Source organism: Lethenteron reissneri, chromosome 41, assembly GCF_015708825.2.
Source record: "Lethenteron reissneri isolate LAM-NWPU_2019-01 chromosome 41, ASM1570882v1, whole genome shotgun sequence".
In the NCBI taxonomy this organism is placed as follows: Eukaryota; Metazoa; Chordata; class Hyperoartia; order Petromyzontiformes; family Petromyzontidae; genus Lethenteron; species Lethenteron reissneri.
Genome location: NC_083819.1, coordinates 4,109,784 through 4,134,860, shown reverse-complemented (window position 1 = coordinate 4,134,860; position 25,077 = coordinate 4,109,784). Strand labels below are relative to the sequence as shown.

Below are 25,077 nucleotides of genomic sequence, written 5' to 3'. Positions count from 1 at the left end.
CTGTTAGCGAGTAGCGCCTATGAAGGCCGGCATGTCACACGAGGGGGTGGGTTATCAACACCACGCCCAGCTGCCTTGGTCTCCCTAATGGCAATGTTTACACACCGCACCACGTACTCATTTGAGGCCGAGTCGACCTAGGGGAGGCCTAGGACCAGTTCAGATAATCGTCACTGGCGCGTTGGTGGCCTTGTGCGGGAATCAAACTCGGATTTCTGGCTTCGTAGCGTAGCATAGCGCACCCCCACTCGCATTCATGCTAGTTAACATGAAAGCCAACATTGGTGACATGAACAAAAACATGTCTGTCTGGTGGGAGCCCAGCACTGCTGCCACTGTTCGCTATGGGCAGGGATCAAACTCGGGTCACCAGGTTCACAGCGCAGTGCGAGTTCTAAGCGGTTAAAGCCACTGCAAATAGGATATGAGTTTCGTCTGTTGGCTATTTCTTCTATCGATGTCTTTGGGTGTTGGAAGCCAGGTCTCTCTTGCAAGAGAGCCGTGAAGTCGAAGGTTTCTCTCACCTGGTGAGGAAGGCTTGAACACCACCACTCGCCGACCCTACATTTTTTTTTTCACGAGGACATCGCTGCCTTGCCACGTGTTTCTCTGGTAACAGCTGCGCAAAGTACAGCTGTTGCGCAAGTTGCGGAGCGTGCATGCGCATGCATAGAACTCATTGATGGTGTGGGGACACCCTGGTGGGGAGGGGGGTAAAAATCTAAGCGACCGCTTGAACATGGGCCAAGAGGATAACGGTTTCTTTCCGCCGTTGGCCACTTTTTTTGAGGTCGGTTAAGTGGGCGACGACTGCGTCGACGGACCGAGGCCTGAAATGAAGGACGCCTTTAATTATTTCGGACGCGTGCCACGCACGCGAATCCCGGACAGTTTTTACTCGCCCACCCTCCCCCCCACCATCGGTCGGCACCGTTAAGCAATACATCCGGGGGGAAAACGCGAATAAAAACCCAGACCGTAAAGCGTCGACCGCACATCGAATCGCACGCGACAAAACGCAAACGCGGCGGGGGGGACCCCCAATGCGGTGGTAGACACGAACATTTATTGGCGACACGGAACGCGGGTACAGGAGCCAGATCTCGTCAGCTAATTTGTCGACGCACACCCCGAAACACCTCTGTGCTGGACGAGCACTCGCGAGAGAGAGCTAACATCAAATCAGAAGCTAGCGGAGTTTCACACGGTGTTTAAAGCCTTAATAAATCTACCGTTCTAAGCCTAGTGGTCACGACTCATGGCACTAACCACAGCGGTGGGGAGGGGGGATACGATCACGACGGGCGAATAACAGAAAAACACGAGCCGCCGGATTTTTACTAATCACACACTGCCGCTTTGATAGCAAAGCTCTTGGGCCGCGTCCCACACCCCCCCCACCCCCGCCAAGCAATCGGTTGCGCATGCTTGGTTGCGTGCAACCGGACCACTAACACGTGGGACATCCGTGCAACCGGTTGCCTGCAGCAGACACTCAAAGCATTCAAATGATCTCCTACGGCAATGTGGAGCCAATTTGACGCATTCCGTCACGACGCGCAATCTGCATGCTACGGGTCTCTTCTCGGTTGGTCGCGGATAGCCCGGACAACGCGCCGTTCAACGTCGTCGCCGCCGCCGCAACGACTCGCTCAGATTGTGGGCAAAGCGGTTGTGCGGGCGGTCTTTGCCACGGCGCCTGAAATGACTGTCCGGGAATGGACCCTCTGCTCTGGCCGATTGCTAAAGTTAAGCGCGATCGTCTTCTGTGTACGTGCTGCAACCGACCTACCTACCCTATACCTACGCTAGAGAGGCATGCAACGTTACCCACACGTGCGCGCGCACGCACACAAGCTCGATAGCTACAATTCTCATAAGGCAAAACAAAAACACAAACGGGGGGGGGGGGGGGGGGGGGGGGGGAGAAAAAAAAGTGTAATCTGGTGAGAAGAGCGTTTTAAATGTGCCACACACGGAGACTTGCCCGTGCCCTGCCACGGCAAGGACACAGACGCCACCAAAGGAATCTTTACACACAGACCGACTTCGCCGGCTTTTTAAGTTGCTCACAAAATCCACGGGGAGGACGGGGGGGGGGGGGAGAGTGGGGGGGTCTAAATTTGCGCGCACACAAAGAGCCACGCTGCGCTTCTTTCGTGTCACGCCACTCTGCTTATTTCATTAATTGTACTCATTGCCGATTTATTTTATTGACTTTTGTTGTTTTAAAAGCTCACTGCTGCGCGGTAGAAGACAACTACGATCTGCTGCGGATGTGCGCTTTTCTTAGTTTCAGCTTTACTCGGCCTTTCGCTTGGCTCCTGGGATCATAGCTTGAACTCTGCAAAAGATGATAAAGAGAGAGGGGGAGAGACGCAATCGTGAATTTCACTTACATCTCATCATCGCATCAAGGACACAAAAGCGGGGAGCAACATTCTGCCGATGACCGACGCATTCGCAAACATGTCAGATTCGCATCAGGATATTGCTTTATACTGGAGGAATCCGACAAGCTATAATTTTTTTTATTTCTTTTAAAGATGTCCATTAGAGGCGGGTAAGAACGTTACAGCAGCAAACAATACAAAAACACGATAGGAGTGCAAAGTATAGGAAACGGTAAGGAAATAACAAAAAAACTATATTTGTATTTTACCAGGTTAGGGCCCACTGAGTTATGAACTTCTTTTTCAGAAGCGACCTGGCCACACAAGACAGCTCAACGAAGCGGCTTATCACGTGCAAATTTGTAGCAAGCGGTGGGCAACAGCAGTTTGGAAGCTGCACTACGGAGCCGGAAACGAGAGTTTGGATTCCTGGCCACGGGGGCAACGACACCGCTGGCGAGTGCGGCACCTAGAACCGGTTGCTACTCCCCGCTCGCCCTTCGCCACAACCCGCGCGGCGAAGTATGGCCAGTGAAAATCCCCACGGGGTGGACAAGACATGGGGTGGCCTTCATCCAGCTACGAGCATTAACGTCGTGTTGAATTGTCATCGTGAGAACGCTACAGTGCACGTCGGGCACCGTATTTAAAGACACGGGAGGTCTATTCACGATGTCCTGAATCCACCATCAATCATCTGCGCCGGCGTGTAACATTACGCTCGCCTAAGAGCAGACTGCAAATAAACTGCAGCATGTCGGCAACGGGTACGGGCGTTTTGCATGCAGCGGCCTGCACCTCTTAGGATGCAGGAATATTAAGGTATTAACCCTTTCCCGCTGAGAGACGTCTGCAGGTTACAGGGTGGGGGTCCCGTTCACCGCTGAATCTCGGAACGCACGAGCGGCTTATTTAGAGAGGCGTAGCGCCGCTGTTTTTAAAGACATTGTACTCACCGCAGAGAACTGTAGCGACACGACCGCACTCTAGGATAGCTGGCACAAAACTGTGCCACATGCCCTCCGGCATGCCCTTGAGGGAGCCTTGGTACCGATAGTTATTTTATTGTTTTTTTTCGAATCGACATTTGCCATGAAGTGGCGGAAACGTCATCACGGCGCTTGTGCCAGGCTTTGCGCACTTTGAGGCCACGCGACGTGTCGAAGGCTCGCTGGCAGGAGGTCACGGGATAGACCCAGGTGCCATGGGTTGACCGACTGAGATGACTGCCAGCACCTGAGCCAGTATGTGCTGACCACTGTTTAAATTTTTTTTTTATTTTACCAGGTAAGGCCCACTGAGCTCTACAGCTCTTTCAGAAGCAACCAGGCGACAAATTAAGATTTATATCAGCCAAATACTCTAAACGCATGTCGGTTCTAAATAGAGGGGAAAAACAGGGGGAGGACTCAGAAAAATCCACGCTACCACTGGGAGAAAGACACCGCAAACTCCAAATATACGACAGGCATCAAAGGGTCGGGATCGAACCCACGACCCCCTGTATACCAGGCGAGGTAGTTACCATCTCGCCGCCGCGGCAACACCCACGGGCGGGGATCTACGTGCGGGGTGAGCAGGGCCCGTGCCCGTCGCGATATGGCGAGCGAGCGACTCACTTTTCAACGACCGCGCCGACGTGCTTCCGCACCAGCCCCACATGTTGGTCGATCTGAACCTGGGGGGGAGGGACGAGAGGGCGGGTGTGGGGTTGACGACACAAACGGATTAGCGCACAGTGGCCACGTAAACCCAATAAAAGACGCAGGCAACGGCAGAAATAAAAAACACGTAAATTAAACTAAACTATTTTTATTTTACCAGGTAAGATCCCACTGAGCTGTACGAATCATTTTCAGCCACAAATGATAGGTCAACAAAGCGGCTTATCACGTGAAAATGTATAGCAGCAAAATAATCTGGAGGGAAAACAACCAGAGGAATAGGAGAAAAATCTACGCAACCACGGGGTGAGAGACACACGCAAACTCCAAATATACAGGCATCAGGGTCGGGATCGAACCCACGACTTCCTGTATACCAGACGAGGTAGTTAACGTCTCGCCACCGTGGCACCCCGACCTCCAATTCCATGTCCTTGCCCCTTTGACAATCCACTGCTGGATTAGGGCTTGGAGCAGGGGGGGGGGGGGGAATCTACCAAATTAAGTGGAAAAACTAATTTTAAATAACGGCTTTTTTTCCCGTGCAATCATCTATGACTCGGGCAGGTGCCGGCTTAATCACAAGCAGCTGTCTGGAGTCGAACTCAGGATAACTCAGTGCGCAGTCCCGCAGCTCGGCGCTCTGACCTCAAAAAGCCACCCCAGCCGGCTGGCCAGCCTTCATAAAATTTTTTTTTTTTATCGGTGATGCAATCGTGGGCAGACGAGGGCAGAAGCACATCCGTGCCACAGTCATATAAAACCGTCTCGGGTTCAAGAATATCAATTCACACGTACCTGGTACTTCTCATAGACCATGGGGACTGTGAACGCGCCGATCAAAGCTGGGAACGCAGAAAAGGCGAAAAAGGACGTTACGAAAATCGCGGCACACTACTCACATCAACACTGCCTTGTACAGGACATAAATGCAAATACGATATTCTCCAGATTATAAGGAGAGCACGGTAAGGTAACATTCACGTACTATCATCCGAGCAACAGATTTAACAAGAGGCTGTAAGTAATTTTTTTTAGTTTTCCCCCACTCCACGCGGGATCGGACTTCCGCCTTACCGAGGATGACGATGGTCAGGCCGTTGAAGAGGGCACCCACGTAGGTGAGCAGCCACAGCACAACGGCGAACTGGAGAAAACGGAGAACACCCGTCCATCAAAGCACGTACCCCCCCCCACCTCCACCTCGCACCACCTCCACCTCCACCACCCCCCTCCCTCCTCCTCACCCTGCCAAACGCGAATGGCAGCAAACTCAACCTCGGCTCAAACGTTCACAGCAAAATTATTGTTATTATGAACCCACGACCTGCATATCAGATTGCCTGGTATGCAGGTCGTAGGTTCGATCCCATTCATGACGCCTGCTGTATATTTGGAGTTTGCGTGTCGCTCTCCCACCCCGTGGTCACGTGGATTTTTCTCCGGGTCCTCTTTTTTTTTACCCTCGACATTTAAAACTAACGTGCGTTTATAAAGGATTTGACTGCTATGCATTTCCACATGATGATCGGCCACTTCGTTGAGCTTTCACTTGCTCAACGAAGCTACACAGCTCAGTGGGCCTTACCTGGTAAATTAAAAATAGTTTCGTTTTAGTTTAAACGAGGGGGGGGGGGGGGGGACGGCGACTTCCACGCCAGGATAAAAAAAATTGGGGCGGCTCAATTGCAAGGCTCGCCACATGCGGGCACGACACCAAAGTGGCAGCCGCCCAGACGCGCGTGCTGGCACCCCTCCCGCCCCGCGGAATCACGGGGGGCCCCCCAAGTGATTTACGGTGGCCGGGCAACGGGCATACAGCCGCACAGTGCGTGCGCGTTCCCACGTGCTCACCCGGCGCAGTGTGGGGAGCAGTAGCGTAGTGTTGGCGCTACGAAACCGGCGACCCGAGTTCGAATTCCCCCGCTCATGGCCAACATCGGTGACGGTTATCCGATTATCTGGACCGGTCCTGGGCCTCCCCTCGGTCGACTCGGCCTCAAACGAGTACCCGGTGCGGTGTGTAAACATCGCCACTCGGGAGACAAAGGCGGCCTGGCACGGGTGCTGGCCACCCACCCCCTCGTGTGCCGTGCCGGCCTTCACAGGTGCGACTCGCTAACAGCACTTTCCCCAACAGTCTGTTCAGGCTACACGGGGGGGGGGGGGGGGAACTTTGTCTTTGCCATGCGCAGCGCCCGCTGCTAAAAACGTCACGCAGACAGCTGTATTTTCCGACAAGTAATGTTACGCAAATGCTTGCTCGTAAATAATCAGAAAGGCGCGGCTCCCATCATGCCCTGCATGCCACGTGACCACCACGTTTGCACGTCCGATGCTCTCAGCTCTGTCCGGAGAGGCTCTTAGAGCCAAGATCGATGTCTACATTTTGTTCCCAATTGTTGCTATCGACACGGTGGCCTGGGGCGGGAGAGGGGGGATCGTTCAAAATCGCATCGGCTTTGGGAAGCCTTCATTCAGCAGTGCACTGACCATGGCTGACGCCGACGTTTTATTTGGAACTCTCGCACAACAGTGTGGTCATTCGTGTGAGAGAACAGCCCACTGAAGTAGATATAGCAGAGCTACCTCTGGGGATCCCTTGTAATGACATTTAGTCCACCAAGGTAATGTTTATCCAGCCGACGTTGTCATTCTTGTTGAATCCAACTCGTATATAGAACCAAGATGAACATGGTGGTCTTTTGGTAACAGCCACTGAGAGTCGGGCTGAGACCATCACCTTTCTACGCTTGACAACGCACTCTGAACCCAGGATCGCGGTTGGTACCACAGCGACCTGGCTACCACGACGATGATCACCGTGAACCTTGACATTGTTCACGGTGCTATATGACTGCTACCAACGATGATACAGATAGCTTGAGTAGCGCGATTTGGTACTGCTAACGATGACGACGAAAGGCAGAACCGAAGACGAACGGGTAAACCGGTTTAGCGGTGCGCTCTCATGCTTCCACGCTATTGCCGTCATCCGGTGTGGCGCTTGGTGGTGCCGGGTGATGCCGGACGGCTCGATGTGACGTTCGCGCCGGGCACCTTGATGGAGTCGACGAGGTCGTGCACCAGGAAGAGGCGGCGCAGGCGGCGCAGCTGGCAGTTGACGTGCGCCAGCGCCGTGTCCACGTACTTCTGGGCCGTCTCGGGAGACATGGCCAGGTCCGCCTCCAGGTACTCCCTGCAGGTGGCAAGGCGCAGCAGCAATCGCGGTCAACGTCCGCTACCCCACGCCGCCAAGGCACCGCGATGCGCGCAGAGTCACAAGAGAGAATCGACGGACCGGTCGCGGTTGGTGGGGAAGTATGGCTGAATAACCTCCACAACCTGCACAGCATGGGGGAGGCCCTCATCCAGCAGCAGATTGACAAAAGGGTCGTAGAATCTTCTTACTGTCGACGTGCAATCGGTGTACTGTGACGACGTGTGGAACAAAGACAAAGTTCCCCCGTTATAGCCTTCAGACTTTTGGGGGCAAGTGCTGTTAAGCGAGCAGCACCTACGAAGGTCGGCAAGGCACACGAGGGTGTGTGGTTGGCCAGCACCACGCCCGGCCGCCTTTGTCTCCCGAGCGGCGATGCTAACTGTAACGGTGCGTGGCATTCAACGCAACGCACACACACTCGCGCGTGCAAGATTCCTATCATAGCGCGACTCAGCACTCGCTCCGTAACGTGGAACACAGAGGCACCACCCAAAATCACGAGTTCAAAACGAATCGTCGCTCCCTGCATGGTGTGTTTATCAATCGCGAAAGCTCGCGGTGCAAGTTCTAGGCCTCCCCCTTAAAAGGAGCACCTAAGGTCTGCAAATTTTACCACTGGGGGACACAAAGTAGCTGGGTGTGACGATGGCCAAACCACCTTATAGGTGCACCATACTGGATATAAATAGGGGATCTTTGTCTTTGCGCAGGTGCGTGCCAGTCGTCTCGGGCAGTTAGCCCGTAACACCTGGGTCTGTCTCGCGACCTTCGACCGGCGGAGCCTTCCCGACGCTTCCCACGGCCTCCTCAAAATGCGCCCAAGCCCGGCACCATCGGGACATCGCCGTCAGTTACCGACACCTCCAGATTTTAGCACGGTTTGCAACGTACGGCGCGAAAGAAGTTCAACATGCACGCATACAACGGCGCATGGCAGCCGTCAACGTTGTCATAGTAACCGGGCGTAGGCCACCCCCCCCGTCCCAATCAACCCACCGCCCTCCCAATCTCACCGGAAGGGATGTCCATCCTCGGTCTTCTGCACGGCCTGCAGCACGGACTTGTAGACGCGGTAGCTGATGGTGACGGAGAGCACGGCCAGGGTGAGGTACGCGAGCACGCTCACCACGCTGAACTGCGTGAGCGACAGCAGCAGCAGGAGGCTCCCGCCAAACACGGCTGCCGACTTCTTGATGTCACGCCAGTAGAGCAGGTCCAGGACTGCGGGCGGCGTGGTGGAGAGGGAGTTTGGGGGGGGGGTCAAGAGAAACTGGAATCAGAGAGTTTTTTAACTAAACTACAAGCTATTTTTTCAACGGTTTTACTTGATTCCTCTGTTTGTCGGTCAAATCTTGTCATCAAAATGCCGCCCACTTCTCGTTGTCCAATCAATTCCACATTTTGCACACGTACTCAGATCCGGTGACAATGCATGCCTGTATCAAAATCGGCATCAATTAATAAATTAATTCGCTACTTTAAAGCAATTTACATTTTGTATGGACGCCTTATTATTTATGTATATTTTTGTGTAGGTCAAAAACGCCGCGGTCCCTAAACTGTGGAATCGGCTCGCCCAAGAAGCAGGCGTCGCCATTGACGTACTTCTCGACCGTGAGTTAAACGAAGTTGTTAATAAAATCGTTAAATAAACTTTTTTAAACGAGTTTATTTTTATTCTACCAAGGTGCCACGGGTTGAACGACCGAGATGAAGGCCGCTCCCACCGTTGCCGCCGCCACCGCGGTTGTTATGACTTGGCGGTTACGCGACTGGCCAAGTAACAATAGTCAAATGCACGCAGCGAGCAAGTTTACGCGTCGCTAACGTTGGGAAACTGTTGCGCTGATCCTACACTGGGAGAGGGGGGGGGGGGCTCGCACGCAACGTAACGTGGGGCTGCGTCGCGTTCCGGGGGATCGTGACGTCGCCACGTGGATCGAAGGCTCATGAACGGGGGTATGGGGGGCGGGGGGTCAGAGGTCAGAGCGCCGAGCTCGCACCGCCGATACTCTTGGTTTGAATCCGGGTTACGGTTGTAGGCGATTAACCGTGGTTCAAGTGTAGCCAGACAATGGTCTCGGCATGCTCACCAATGACCGACGGAGCCATAGACTCACAGAGGCGTAAGGCTCGCGTTGCGATTATACCGGGTTGTCAAGTGCCGTCAGTTTGCTGTCTCAGTCCGGTCACGTACAGACCGCGGAAACATAACATTTTGGTGTCGGACTAAATTGTGGGCAAAAATTACGGCTCAGAATATATATTTTCAAAAACCATGTGAATTTACATTTCTCTGTGGCAGGTCGTGTGCAAAATGACGCATGCTAACACATGCTAAATTCGCCTTTTCCGAACCCCCAACGCACCGCCGATGTGAAAGTGCGGCCGTTAATAACGCGTTGACTTCCGGCGCGAGCCGGCGGGGTGAGCTGGCGGGCGGCCAAACGATCGCCGGCGAGAGTGCGCCCTACACCTTGTTCAGCGTGCATTATTAATGTCTCGGCTTTCTCGACGCGGCGGAAGGGAAAAACAAACAAAAAATCCCAAGCCGCAACAACTAAATGGGCCGCGGCTCGCAAATCGCCACCGTCCCGTCGCATCGACGGGCTCGCTCGCTGCGAAGATCCGTCACCACGCGCCGGCCCAATCTCGTTGAAGATTCGTGCCGTGATGGCGCAGCCTCGCGCCAGAGACGCGCGCTCGCACGAAGACCCCCGGCGGGAAGGGTTTGTGCTTGATGAGGTTTCCTCGCGTGGCCGTGGCCACCGCCACTCTGAGCGAACCCGTTATCTCTCTCCGCCCTCGTTCTCCCTCGACTGGCTCCGTCCGTTTGGCGGACACCCCCGCGCTGCTCCGGTGCGAGCGAGCGATGGTCGCGAGCCACGCGTCCCTCCTTCCCCAGGCACGCCGGCGGGCTTTGGAGCCGCATCCCATGCACGCCGCAGGCGCTGCGCGCGTGGATGCACGTTGAACTTCTCGCATTGCGCGCAGCCAACCGTGCTTAATCGGAGGCGCCGTCCGTACCTTTGCGCCGACGATGCCCTCGAGCTGGGACATACAACACGTGGTGGCATTATGCCCCAGGCCTTCACCTCTGGGCCCCTCCGGGAAATTCTGGGCAGCACTGCCCTCGTGAAAGCTAAAACTATAAACTAAAATCTATTTTTATTTTACTAGGTTGAGGCCCACTGAGCTATGTAGCTTATTTTTCAGAAGCAACCTGGCCACAAATGATATCTCAACGAAGTGGCTTATCTTTTAGAAATTTTACGACAGCCAAATACTCTAAACGCATGTTTATAAATGTGGAGGGAAAAACCGGAGGACCCAGAGAAAGATCCACGCGACCAAGGGGAGAGAGGCAGGCAAACTCCAAATATACAGGATCGAACCCACGACTTCCCGTATACCAGGCTAAAAGCTAACATCGCTCCACCGCAGCTCCAACGAATCCTCGGCTCGTCTAAGGAACGACTCTCCACCCTTCCTGGCAATCGTGGCCATCCATTTGCGCTGGGACGTCGCCGACGACGACACGTCCGGCCCTTCTATCGGCCGGGAGGCGGTGCGACAACGGCCGGCTACAGCACTCGGCACGTCCGCCCACAGCTCATCGACGTGCCCTCGTGTGCCCACGTGCGCGTGATGTAGGTCGGTTGGGGGGACCAGGTCGCAAACGATCGCACGGGCCTCTCTTCTCTGGACGACGGCATGACCCGGGCAACGGATGGCGTCACCGCCGCAAATTAGTCCAAAGGGTGCGGTCGTTGGCTCAAAAATAACAAAAATAGATAAACGTGTTTGTTTACTCTCTCACCGCGCCACCACCGCCGCCACATTCGCTTTAATTGTTCCAATTTGCCAGTGGGGGGGGAGGAGAGGGGGGGATGTCGCCGCACCCCACGGGGGATCTGGATGCCAAGCCGGACGAAGCTACCACACGGCCCGGGGGTGGGGAGTTGTGGAGTGGGGGCTGTGGCCATCTCGTGAACATTTAAGTGACACCCCCATATCTGCATTGACGTGTGAAGGGGGTTGCTGTCGGCAGATCCTACCATCCGCAAAACAGAGCCTTACTTCTCAGTTGCACGCGGGTCGAAGCTCACGATAGGATTTTGGTCGACACATCTGCGCGACCCTTCGTATCATGACGAATGTTTTGCACTTCTGGGAGACCACTTCCGGACGACTCGTTATCGGTGAATGAGCGTGGCCTCGCAGGATGATGAATATTCCCGCCACTATTCGGGCGACTCCTCGTATCCACAGAAAGCTGTGAAATGGCGGAATTCGGATAATAGTCATTCCCAACGATCGACTAGGGGCCAGTCAATAGGTGTAGCAGATGAAGGGGCTGCGGATAGGAGGGCGCTTGCCAACAGCGTGGCTCTAAGAAAACCTTGTTGTCAAGCGAGTGCAACTCATTAGGAACACATTTCTTCTCGCGGAAGGCATTACACAACGGCTCTTATGTCCACGACCAAGTCCGATGGCTGAAGGCCAGCCTCGGGGGGGGGGGGGGGGGGAGGGAAAAGCTGTTTCTATGTCGTGTGTTGAACTTCTTTCGCACCGTACGTAGCCAACCGTGCTCATCGGAGGTGGGTGCGGGGAGGGGCAACTGAAGACAAAAAGCTAAAGCTGAACGGATAGGGAGCACGCACGACAGCGTCCATGGCAATATTATTCTGAAAGGCACCACGCTTGGCTGTTGGCGAGGTGGCACGGCCACTTAAAGGGCGTCTGCGTCTCCACTAGGCCGCTAGTGTGGTGATGGTGCCAGCTCAGGCCCACTGAGCTTCGTATCGAAACTCAACGAGAATTGGCTTATCATGCAGAAATTTATACCAGCCAAATAATCTTAACAGCGTGTTGATTCTAAACGTGGAGGGGAAGTTTCAAATTAAACTATTTTTATTTTAGCAGGTAAGGTCCAACGAGCTATATAGCTCTCTATCAGAAGCGTCCAGGCCACAAAGTATAGCTCCACGAAGTTGGCTTAACGCGTGGAAATGTTTAGCAGCCAAATACTCGATTCTAAATGTGGAGGGGGAAAAACCGGAGGACCTGGGAGAAAATTCCACACGACCACGGGGAGCACACGCAAACTCTACAGGCGTGCGTCAGGGTCGGGATCGAACCCACGACCCCTCCTGCGTACCAGGCGACGGAAATAACATCTCGCCACACTGAATTAATAAATAGCTGACGTAGCCCTTCCCGCGAGAACCCGTGCATCTGGAGTGTGCCATGAAAGCATGAATTGGTCCCAACGGGCAAGCCGCGTTCCATCGTTGCGAGCAGCGGCGGGCGTGGTGAAACGAAGATGTCGTTTCGTTCACCGGGATATCGTTCCGTGGCCGTGAGCCAGCGAGGTGAGAAAGCCCACTTGACGTGTGTGCGCGCCGCGCGCAACCGCCGCTGCCGACTTCAAAGCGCAAGCGGGTTCACGCTCGGCTCGACTTTAAACTTCGAAACGCCAATTTTACCGCCAATGGCAAACACGCAACACAAACGCGGAGTCGCAAATCGACCCATCGATCGGGTTGGATGGGAGGGGGGGGTAGATGGGCCGTGTGAGTGAACTCCAGAGACCCAGTAAAGGTCTTTCCAAACGGCCAGTGCGTGCGGGTGTGGTTACCGACGGTGAAGTGGCCCGAACAGCAAACGGGCGGATTAGATCATTTTTTCCCCCCCACCGCGATTCGGGCGAGCGGTATTTCGGCGTTGGGAGGTCTGATCGCATTCCTCTAGAGTCGTAAATCGGTCATGCGCTCGAGGCGTTCCCGCACAGCCGAGTCGCCACTTAAGGTCACTAAAGCCTCTCTCCTTGTGCGAACACCACGTATTTTTTAAAAGTTTTTTTTCTCCCTCTCTCGGTCGGGGTCAAAATTTCAGCCGCTAAAAATAGTGGCTCAGCAGCAGCAGGGCGAGAAACTCACAACCAGATCACTTTGAATCGTCGTATAAAAAAATCAGCAACCGGAAGGTTGCGAGTTTCTAATCCTGCTTTCGGGGACTCAGCCCATCATTCCTCCGAGGGTTCATAAAATGAGTACCACTTTGTGGGTAAGTCAACGGCAGTGGTTGTTCTTTGGAGAGACTTGCCACCGCTCCCCCACGTACAAGTCAAATTTCCAAACCTGGCTCAGGGCTGTACATAGGATACAAGCAAACGCCTCAACGCTATCACTTGAGCAGCAGATCACTTTGAATCATCACGATTGTCATCACCGTCATCATCACAAAAGCGATTGCACGTCAGCTGTCACTCAAGAAATTCACGTGGAATTTTTGAGTCTCTGGGAATCGATTTGGGGGATTCCAAAATCACGTTCGATCACTTGAACATGCTAACAATCATGACTGACATCTACAAGCCTTGATCGTTAGGGCCTAATACGCTACGACGGTGGAATGGACTAATCAAAGCGAACACAAATGTGCACTGGGCATGGTTGTAATTATAATTATTTGTATTTAGTTTGTTGTCCTTCCCAGCACCTCCGATTAGCACGGTTGGCTACGTGCGGCGCGAGAGAAGCTCAACGTACATACATTATTACGATTATCTACACGACGCTTTGCGGTTCGATTATAAGCATGAGTACACGAAACAACAATTGGGAAAGGAAAGCATCAGAAACAACTTGAATTGGCAGGGCGACAAAGAGAGAGCAGTCAGGGATCTACGAACACGTTCGAAAGAAAAAGAAACCGCGGGAGAAGCGGAGATTGTGCTCGACCGAACAGTGCACATTGGTGAGAGACGCGAGCTAATCAGGATTACAGCGAGTCGTTAATATCAAGGATGAGGTGAGGATTGGATTAGTGTGATCATCACCGAGCCACCCTTCCCACCGACAGTGAACAGATTCAATGTGGGGGGGGGGGGGGGGGTAATTAACCCGTGCTCAGATCTCTTGGGGGTGTTTTTTTTTCTAAAGAAGATCGTCGACGACGTTACCTTGCGGTTTGAGCCACTGCGCTAGGCAGGCATAACCTGCAGATTGGAGAAAACAAACATACAATGCTGTAAAAAAAATATACACATCGCACTGCGCCCACAGCAACGCCGACGACGACAGACGATCGAACGGATCAATCCATCACAGAGGGGGGCGTTGCGGATCGAAACGGCGGGGAAAGGCCTGCTGCTCGCTCGGACACACGCACGCGGACGGGCTTTGAACGGCGACGTCAAAACCGGAGCATTCAGAGGACCATCCAAAAACGCGCGCTGTCAATCAGACTCCTCACTCCAACCCCCCCCCCCATGACCCGGCGTAAACGAGACCACATCAAATCCGAGACTACCATCCAGTCGTTGGCTCCCAATTGGAACGCCAGACAAAATGTTGATGTTGGCACTCACCACCCACCGTCTTTCAAGGTCTTCAATAGACGCGCCCCTGCCTAACCTCACTCATCGCACTCTGCTCCCCCCTCCGCGCACCCCCTCATCCAACAAGATTGACTGGTGTCTAAGGCACGGGTCAATCTTTGCTCGGCAAGAGGTCGCTCCTTCTCCTCTGCTGCTCTGCAAGTTTGGAGCTCTCCCACCAACCACCTGTGCTTTTGACCCTCCCGTCCTCTCCAAGCCTAGGTCCAAAAACTCTCTGCTCTACCTATGCCTGTCTCTTCTCAAAAACAATACTTACATATTGCACAAATACGTCTCATTTTTTCCCACGATGTGCATCCCAAATGTCTTTTTGCGCAGCATGCCGAGGTGCGGTTGCCTTTGGACGCCGCGCCGATCCGAACTGCACTGCAATTGTAATGGCACCGGCGAGTGAGAGCCACGAGAATGTGCTGTACACAACATATTGCAGCAACATCATACAAAGACAAGACAAAAAGATCCCCCATGTAGCCTTTAACAGATTGTTGGGGCAAGTGCTGTTAGAGCGAGCACCTATGAAGGCCTTATGCAGGCACGCACACACACAGGCTTCCTTGTTTAAAAAAGCAAAAACTATAAAACCCAGCGAAGCGTGTCAACTATTATTCTAACCTTGCACCCATGCAAGGACAATTAGGCCGCCAATCAATGGGGAAACGAACCCCGTCAGCAGACCAAAATAGTCGGCCCGTTTGCGTCCAACAAATTTGCCTCCAGGTATCGGCGCTTGCCAGCCAGCCGGCCCGGCCTTGCCAAAAACGTCACATCAATCGTCACACAACGAACGGCACCTCAGGTGGTTGGGCACGGGGTGCGGTCGGCTGATTACAGTGCACTGTACAAAGCTCTCTTCCCACATTGCCACGTGCATGCCGGCTGCCGGGAGGTGGTGGGGGGGGGGAAAAGCAAAGCAAGCAGCCACGCGAGATAAAAATCTTGCGTCATTTTTACATCGCTTTATAAAATCGCGGCGGCATGGAGGGAGCACGAGAGCTCCCGTCTCATCCAAACGACGCTCTAAGGAGGTAAAAAAATATATTAGAACAGCCCTGTGACGAGGGGCACAGCGTCACAAAATTGGCAACGTCAGTCAAGAACGACAAGACCATTAAAATAATAATAAACGTGCAGTGTCATTTTGAAAAGAGGGCTCATTTATGGAACGAGTCGGGATGGTTTGAGCGCATACATCAAAGTGTATGCACCATCACCAGACTAGCGTGGACGGAAAGTCAGTTTGTCCGAGCACTTCAGACCCCGTGGTAGATTACAAGCATTCCTCCTTTATCAGTGCCAGTCATGGTACAGGTATTGGCACAATAAACTACGGGCATAAACACAATAAACATTCTGACGCCACCCCCCCCCCCCTTACGGCCACCCGTGGTGACCAGCATGGTGAAGGGTATGGTCAACCATCCCCCATGGGGCAAAACGGCATGGGGGAGGCCCTCATCCAGCAGCACAGTGACAAGAGGTCTTAAAATTCTCACTCATCAAGCAGGTGGACAACTCATTTATATCTGAATTAAACTTTACAATTTTGCCAACATGCCATGCCCAAGTGAGATATACCAGTTTATGATTTATACCCATAATGCCTTCGCATTTTTCATCATCATAATCGTCACCAGCCTTGGTCAATCCACTCCGGGATGTAGGTTTTCCCAAGCCTCTCCAGCACCTCCCACAGTGCGGCCATGCGATTATCCACCAAGGTAATGGACGCGAGTCGATATCATCGCTCCATCTCCTACGAGGTCGTTGCCCAGGGGATCTTTGAGTGCCTGAAATGCACATCGTGGAGAAACAACCAAAAAAAAGAGGAAACGCCCAGCGGCATTCATTGCTGAACAAACCGAAGGCGCGGGAGCGTTAAATGTGCTTAGCCTAGCCGGCGCGGGAGCAAAGTTCCTCTTGAACAAGTGTGCACACGCTGCCGAGGTCTCCTCCACAATCTGATCGTCCGCCTGTGAAAAAAACAAAACGAATGTGGCGACTGTAGAGAAGTGGCCATGTGTGTGGGGGTTCAGGGGTCATTGACGCCAAATCAGCACCGCCAGCGGTCTGTGGGTTAGCAGCCGGGTTTCGGCCGCCGTCGATTAATCCGGACTCTGAAGCGTAGAGTCGGTGGCGCCTCAGCCCAGTGGACCAACTGCACAAAACACGCGCACACATTGTCGTTACGTTTGGTTGAGAGCTTAACTTGGCTAAATCCCAGCGCTGCTAATGAATTATTGATTTGACCGCCGCACAACCATCAGCCCCGTCTGGGCCAGGGTGCGTGGGAACGTTGCAGCAGCAGCAGCACTCCGCTAAAGTGGATAAAAAAAACATCACTTTTGAAGGATCTTGGAAGTAGTTCTACGAGGGCTCCCTCTGCGGGCCTTCTCGAACATGGCGGGGCAAAACCGTTCCGGAGTTCGGAACGCACGTCTGGTTGTGTCACGTGATGTGCCGGCGATAGCACAGCGAGAATAAAACTTGGGCGAAGGTGATAAAAAACGAAACAATTTACGAAGGAAAAAAAATCAAGACTTTACAGGATTGGGGCAGAAGTCCTTTTTGACTACTGCTGCATAACGGCTGCCAGTTTGGTTCAGTTATCGCAAGCATGTACACGCATCAAATCATCGGGCAAAGGTCGTGCCACTCACTGGCATGTATCCGACGACAACGGTGGCGTTGCTCAGCTACACCAAGCGTCGCTCTGCACGGCGCGGTGCCGTTGACACCGTTTCAGACATGGGAGGGGGGTGGGGGAGGGCAATACACAGAGTGATACATTTATAGATAACCCACTGGGCATCTTGAAAGACCCGGCCCACTTACTTGCCGTTTTCTCAAATGCCGATGGAAATTCTGGTCAAGCTATGGATCTGTATCGCACAGAGAGGAAACGTATTTAATAAGTGAATTGAGATTTGTGGGGGGGGGGGGGGGGAGATGTAGAGGGCAGTAAAAATAAAAGGTCGATTTTTCCATCGGAATTTCTCAATACTATTTGTAGGGGGGTATCTATAAATGGATCGCCCTGTACGATGCGAGCCGTCTCGTCGCCGACGGCCGTTAAAAGCAGCGCTTTGTGTGGCAGCGGAGCAGGACGACGTGTGAACACGAGTGCCAGCGGAACAATCAGTGCACTTCAGCCTGACGCAGACCACGAGGTGGCACCACGTGACCTGCGACAAGGATAGTACGATGGCAATATAGTCGAGGGGAAAAAAATGTAATTAAATGTATAATTATACGTGTGTATGTGTGCGAGTGTTGCATAAGTACGGGAGACAGAAAACATAATTGGACACTTAACGGTAATAGCGTTGATGTTTTGGCTGCCTGGACTCGTTCATGAAACATAACACAAACATGAAATAACAAAGACAAAAGTTCCCCAGAGGACTATTCATGGACCGTTGAAGGGAAAATGCTGTTAAGCGAGCACGTGTTAAGGCTGGCGCAGTTCACGAAGAGTGTCGTGAGGCCAGCACCACGCCCGGCCGCCATCGTCTCCCAAGAGCCGATATTATACTCGCCCACCACCAGGCTGCGTCAGTCTTCGAGGAGGGCCCAAAACACTGCTGCGGGGAGATCACTCTCCACTGCCATTGGGCGTGGTAGGGAACGGAACTTGGGATCGTCGCTTTCGCAGTGTAGAGCGAGAACCACTGCACCTTACGAAGACCACCCAAAAGTGCCGGGGGCCTTGATAGGCGTTCACTAACAGCATTTGCCCCAACAGTCGGTGTACAATGCTTAAAAAAACCCTCTTTCTCTCCCTCCCGTGCAATCTATCTACACGGATTGTGTAGACACAAGACTTTTGAGGCGGCCTTTGAAGGCTGGCAAAGTGAACGTTAAGCCTTGGCGTGGCCAGGACCCCCACTCCAGCCACCATTCTCATCCCAGTGCCGGTGTACTTATGCAATGTTCATTTTTTTTTACTAAAATTTATTTTTTAAAATCTGTGACTTGCTAAGATTTCCTCCACAGTGCAGTTCCGGAGGCCCAGGACCGCACGTGTAACGTTAAAGACGTTGCACTGTGGCATCTACGCTCGCACGCGCTTGCGTGCAGAGTTAATACCCGCCCCGATGCGGAGAGCTGCCAGCCGCTGCGGCCCACGGTAAGGCGTTTAAATGCCGGCTCGGCAGTTTCGCGCTAGAGAGCCTGCAATGTTGGCAAGGCCACGATACTGCACCATGCGGCACTGGGGGGGGGGGGCGGGAAGGGGAACATCGTTTGTTGAACAGGCTCAAGGAAGTGCCATCGAATCGTGCGGATAAAACGCAAACTCATCCCACTAAAATCGGTCAAATAGAAAGAAGGGCAATGCGATTTGTGTTCACGTGATGTCAAAATAACCCCTTAGTATCTCCCTGCTGTGAATCGGGCCTATTGCCAGAAACCACGTCTATTTATTCCTTTCCTTTTCAGGGCGCTGTTAGTGAAGAATGTGTTCAGTTCTCGGTTGTGTGTGCTTTGGCACCCCACTGTCCCTGCCAACGCAGAATTATGAATTCTGGTACGCGGTGTCGTGTCCTACACGCTGCCCAAAAAAAATGTTTTGCGACTCGGACAGGAGAAAAATACGCGAAGACGACTGGCGGGTCTTGAGATGCGAGTTCCAGCATGGAATGGAGGAAACTAGACAAATTAGGCGGCTGTGGTGCAGGTTAAGGAGGCGAAGTCGCATTATAATAACCCAGAAAAGGGGGCAAAATGCAGATTGGTGGGGAAAGGTGGGGGGATATTTCTCAGAGGTGAAAGCTTGGCGAAGGAAGTTCTGGAGGAAGGTTGCTGGGAAAGAGAACACAAAGGCAGATGAATGGTGCTACTTGACGACTTGAAGGAAGGGCGTGGTGGCGGTGGTGGGTGCAGTGACGGGAAGAAGAAAGCTCAAGATCGGACAGGATGGAGGGGGTGGTTGGACACAAGGTGATCCTGTTGGGGCAGACGAATAGCGAATCGCACATCTAAACGCAACAGTCTCAAGATGCTGGACAGAAAGTGGATTGTATTTTTACAGAGCAAATAGGGAACAGCCAGAAAGCATGGGCAGAGGAAAGAAAGACAAAGGGGGGAAACTGGACTTGAATAGAGGCACAAGAAGCCACCAGCACCAACTGCTGGGGGGGGGGGGGTGCATCGGGGTGTTTTAGATCATGGGAGCAGCAGAGGTGACAGAGCAGCCTCCCAATGAGCAAAAGTTGACTGGTGGGGGGGGGGGGGCTTTGACAGAAAGCCTTGGGTTGGTTGGGCAAGGGTGTGGAGGAGAGTCGAGTGAGATGAAAGGGGAGAGATAGGAGAGTGCGTGGTGGTGAGTACAGTGAGATTAGAGAGATGTCGGCAGAAGCGAGTCCATTAAGGCTCTTCGAGGACGGCGGGTACAACCTGAAGATTGATCCGGGATATGAGTGGGACACGTGGAAGGACGCGCGTACTGGGGCGGCGTGGTCTTGTCGACGGGCCTGGGGTGATACGCCTGGCTGCGGAATTATGGTGCAACTGCTCACTCGTTGTACAAAGTCTGGAAGAATGTACTCGCTCGCGCGTGGAAGAGGGGTAATGATTCACTCCGCTGGTGATTCACCGAATTATCGCAAATTCCATTTTTTTACACGTGGGGAATCTAGAAAACTCTTGCGGCTGCAGGGTTCAAACGAACGCATGGCAATACAACGTATAATATATAATAATTACGGATAATAATTACATTATTATACGTTGCACCATACACCAAAATCCACTGCCGGATGTTGGCGTGCAGGCACTGTGCCGAGGGTGACGGGGAATGCTGGAGCATACTTCTTCACGCTGGTCCGTGTGGTCCGTGTGAAGGTCAAAGGTACGGAGGGGAGGGGCCGGGAACATACAAGTAGAGTACAACAATGGAGTTCACCGCACTGCCTATAACGTGAACACCCCCGCAAGCACCATCTACAACCTGCACAGTGGTCTTTTGCAGAGGTGTGGACTCGAGTCATGTGACTTGGACTCGAGTCAGACTCGAGTCCTGAATTTGATGACTTCAGACTCGACTTGGACTTGCATGACAATGACTTTGTCCCACCTCTGAGGTGTGGACTCGAGTCATGTGACTTGGACTCGAGTCAGACTCGAGTCATGAATTTGATGACTTCAGACTCGACTTGGACTTGCATGACAATGACTTTGTCCCACCTCTGAGGTGTGGACTCGAGTCATGTGACTTGGACTCGAGTCAGACTCGAGTCATGAATTTGATGACTTCAGACTCGACTTGGACTTGCATGACAATGACTTTGTCCCACCTCTGAGGTGTGGACTCGAGTCATGTGACTTGGACTCGAGTCAGACTCGAGTCATGAATTTGATGACTTCAGACTCGACTTGGACTTGCATGACAATGACTTTGTCCCACCTCTGGTCTTTTGTAAGAGAGATCTGGTATTAAAGAGGTACAGCAAACCAGCTTACACGTGCTTAAATCTTCACCTCACAGAGAGATCCAGACTTACTGTAACACACAACTGCCTAGACGCACAGACTTACAATGTGACCCAGATGTACTTGCATAAAGAACCCATAGACTTACACGGAGACCCATAAGCCTAGACACGCACAGACCTTAACATAGTTTTATTCGCTGCACCGTATAGCACAGTGGTTCTTAGCCTTTAATGCAGCCTTGCACCTGCTTTGGTTCTCAATTGTAAAAAAAAAAAATCTGTTAATAAATGCAAAGGGTTTGATGAAACAAGGTAGTTGTACTTACGCGCCCGTGCTTAATTTGTGTTCGATGATTTACCTTTTAAACAAAATCAGGCCATGTCTTGCACCCCCAGAAAGGGCATCTCGCACCTCTAGGGTATGCGTGCACCCCCAGGTGAAAAAGAACCACTGCCATAGAATGACCACACACACAGAACCCGCCCCCCAGACTTAGAGAACTATAGGCATGGATTGAGAAGCAAACGATGGGATACATAACCTTACATGGAGAAACGTAGGCCTACTACTACACACTAACACAAAGAAAATTTACACATTGATGCGCTGCATGTACGATTAGTTAAGTGCATTCAAACCAAAATCATATTTTATCAAATGGAGACCTTGGGGAAATACAGGGTGGGCCTATACAGTCAGGACATATGGTAATTATATTTATTTTAACTAATAATAGGATTATTTAGTTTATTTTACTAAATATTTAAACCGCCTCCCATTAACATGAATGCATGCACGAATCTCCCCTTTTAAAATGTAGGACTGATTTTTTTTTTAAGATTACAGTGTAATAGTCGAACATTCATAATTTGCGTCAATTAATTCAGTGTTTTTTGGGTCGAGTTTGTAAAAATCCGGATTTCAGTTGATCCCCGCGTGGAAGAAAAAGACAGATTAATACTGATAATTAATAAATAAAATTATCACTTAAAGATTAGACAACTACAATAGCAGTTCTGGGTCCACCACACGTGGTCACCACCCATCATGGAGGCCAGGGTGGATAAGGGGGGCACACAAGAGGATACATAAAGGGGGGGCTACCCGACTTAAGGGGATAAGACGCGAAAAATAAGGAATCTCATTGGGGATACGAGGTCCCAAGAGAGTAAAGAGAGAGGTGGGCCCCCTGGGCGGTAGGGTAGAGCGGACCGCGTGGGGGGACACCGCATGGCTCCACTGCTGCATTGCATCCCAACGGGATGACTTACGCGGTTGGCAAGCCAGCAGCAGACGGATCGTGGCTTACGAGGAATTAAGGGGATGAGGGGACACGGTTAATTGGTTACATTGAACCCCCCCGATGGAATTTTTAAAGAGATGTCAGGAGGGCGGCTAAGAAACATACAAGTGGGGTTTCGTTGGGATTGTGGATTCCAAAGAGGGGGGATATTTAGGGGTTGGCAATGGGTTACGAATAATGAACCTTGGCTTTAAGGGATGACAAGGCATCGGCCTAACGCGCACAGCAACAGCGGGGTTGGTGGGCCACGTTGGGATCGCATCGTTCCACCGCGCGTTGAAAAACAGGGAGCGGTGCAGCAAGAGGGTGAAGGAAGAAGGGGCAACTTGCCCTTCTCTCTCGAGGCTCCTCGTTACCTGCGTGAGCGGCGGAGCAGGAGGAAGAGGAGCAGGCGGGGATGACTCGGGTGGAGTCGGGGAGCGGGGCTCCGTGTCCGCCATGCTTGGCTGACGGCGGCGTTGGTGTCGTCGTTGCTGCTGCTGCTGCTCCGTCTGCCATTGCTCCTGGACGAGAGGTCGAAACGTCGACGACGCCGCCGTCGTCGTGGTCGAGCAGAGACTTTGACTCGTCGCTCATGGTGAGGGAGGTTGGAACGAAATGGAAATGAGGCGGCGGCGGCGAAGAAAATGGAAACGGACCGAAATGGAGAATTGTTGTTGTCGATGTTAATGGTCGAAAGGGATCGCACGCACGACAAAGGCGGGAATGCGACGTCGATGGTGGTTGGCGATGATGCGATGGTGGTGGTGGTGGTGGCTCACGAGGGAGATACAAAGGCGAGTGAGTGAGAGAGAGCGAGCGAGGGAGGGGAGTGTGAAGAGGGCTGCGCCGCGCCCCGCAGGAAATGAAATCGGCTCGGGGGAGGAGAAAAAAAAATGTCGCAAGCGGACGTGACGTCACAGACCAATACCCCCCCCCCTCACCCCCACCCCCCCTCACCCCCCCTCACCCTCCCCATCCCCCCCTCACCCCCCCCCACGGCGAGGTGCGTCATCGGTGTCATCATCGTCATGCTCGATCCGCTGCTCGATCAACTGATGACTACCACATTCTGATAAGCTCCCCCCCCTCTCCTCCCCCCCTTCAACTTGCTTATAAGGGATTACATCTTGAATCATTGCCTCACTTGATACAGCTAATTCGGCTGTGACGGTCCCACCTGATGACGGAGACTTGTGTTGCCTCCGAAACGTCGTGATCTTAATTGCATTTTATTTTTATTAATTTTGATGTTTTACCTACGTGACTTTACCGAAAAAAACCTAAGAATATGAATCCTTGCAGTCACGAAAGCTTCAAATCTAGAATTGATGGATGGAGCTGATCCGCATGCGTCATACACCGCATCGGTGTCGTCATCGTCAGCCGTGGTAAATCCACTGCTGGATGAAGACCTCCTGTAGCTGCCACGACCTCTTCACGTTTCCGCAATGCAGTATAATATTAAACACAGAGATAATGTAACACAGAGATAATATAAAACACGGAGATAATGTAAAACACAGATAATATATAACACAGATATAATATGTAACACAGAGATAATATAAACACAGAGATAATATAAAACACAGAGATAATATTAAACGCAGATAATATTAAACACAGATAATAGTAAACACAGATAATATAAAACACTGAATAAGTACGTGTACTTCTAGATTTGAAGTTTTCGTGAATGCAAGGATTCATACTCTTTGTTTTTTCGGTAAAGTCACGTAGGTAAAAAATTAAATAAATGAAAACAAATAAATTAAATCACGACGTTTCGGGCGCAACACAAGCGTCCTTCTTCAGGTGGGGTTGTGCTTTCGCTACGTTGTTCCCACCTGAAGAAGGAAGCTTGTGTTGCGCCCGAAACGTCGTGATTTAATTTAGTTTTCATTCATTTTATTTTTTTACCTACGTGACTTTACCGAAAAAAAACAGAGTAAGTACGTGTACTCTGTTATGGCCGTCGCGTAGAATTCACGACGGCGTGGAATAATACATGTAAAGCAAAATAAGTCGTTTAAAATGTCCAAGCGGTCATCCCATTAGCATTGGTGCGGGCGTAAATTATTCTTTGAAAATATTTACAGGCGTAATCTTTGGACGTTCGTCAATTAATAAATAAACTGAACTGAATTATATTTCGTCTCAAATCAGCGAAAAACCACAATTCTAAATGCATTCCATTGACCCGTTCAGTGTTGGTTCAAGCAAGCCTGCCTACTGACGTGACACTGAAAGTATTACGACATCCATTGTGCTCTCCAGTACTGTACTTCTATGCTCCCTCATCCTATGCTCCTCGTCTCTCCGTAAAGTCACACACTGCAAGTGTAACAACAGTAATACATTCTAGATTTGAAGTTTTCGTGACTGCAAGGATCCATACTCTGGTTCTTTCGGTAAAGTCACGTAGATGAAATATAAAAATAATAAAATAAAATGAATTTAGTTATTTTCATTTTATTATTTTAATTTTTCATCTACGTGACTTTACCGAAAGAACCAAACAGTAATGCACACTTTGCGTCCTCTCGTTCAAACATGGGACGTTTAAGACCTCCCGATGCCATTCGTGTGAGGAGTCCGCTGTGTGCCGGTGTCAAGGGACACATTTTGTCCAAGTTCGAACGTCTACGGTACATTTTGTGCATTTTTCATTGCGC

At 51.8% G+C, this 25,077-nt stretch overlaps 1 protein-coding gene across 2 annotated transcripts; it reads right to left on the bottom strand.

Annotated features, from left to right (window-relative positions):
• Positions 1-1,046: 1,046 nt before the first annotated feature.
• On the bottom strand, positions 1,047-23,289 carry LOC133352814 (reticulon-1-A-like). Of its 2 annotated transcripts, XM_061568732.1 has the most exons (8): positions 22,777-23,289; positions 14,248-14,283; positions 8,294-8,501; positions 7,118-7,256; positions 5,135-5,204; positions 4,856-4,902; positions 4,013-4,071; positions 1,047-2,344 (listed from the first exon to the last, which is right to left on the bottom strand). In XM_061568732.1, the coding sequence occupies exons 1-8, from the start codon at positions 22,994-22,996 to the stop codon at positions 2,302-2,304; spliced, it is 822 nt and encodes a 273-aa protein (XP_061424716.1). In that variant the 5' UTR covers positions 22,997-23,289; the 3' UTR covers positions 1,047-2,301. The 2 variants fall into 2 exon arrangements, with proteins under 2 accessions (XP_061424716.1, XP_061424717.1); XM_061568733.1 differs by lacking the exon at positions 14,248-14,283 and having other exon boundaries at positions 22,777-23,288.
• Positions 23,290-25,077: the final 1,788 nt, after the last annotated feature.

What these genes read in the sequence shown, in the direction of transcription:
- LOC133352814 (XM_061568732.1), bottom strand. Translation starts at nt 22,996, where the DNA reads ATGAGCGACGAGTCAAAGTCTCTGCTCGACCACGACGACGGCGGCGTC. An exon ending in TGGTCTATGAGAAGTACCAG is followed by an intron (nt 4,072 to 4,855) that starts GTACGTGTGAAT and finishes CCTCCCCCCCAG; the next exon opens with GTTCAGATCGACCAACATGT. An exon ending in GTCGGCGCGGTCGTTGAAAA is followed by an intron (nt 2,345 to 4,012) that starts GTGAGTCGCTCG and finishes CATCTTTTGCAG; the next exon opens with AGTTCAAGCTATGATCCCAG.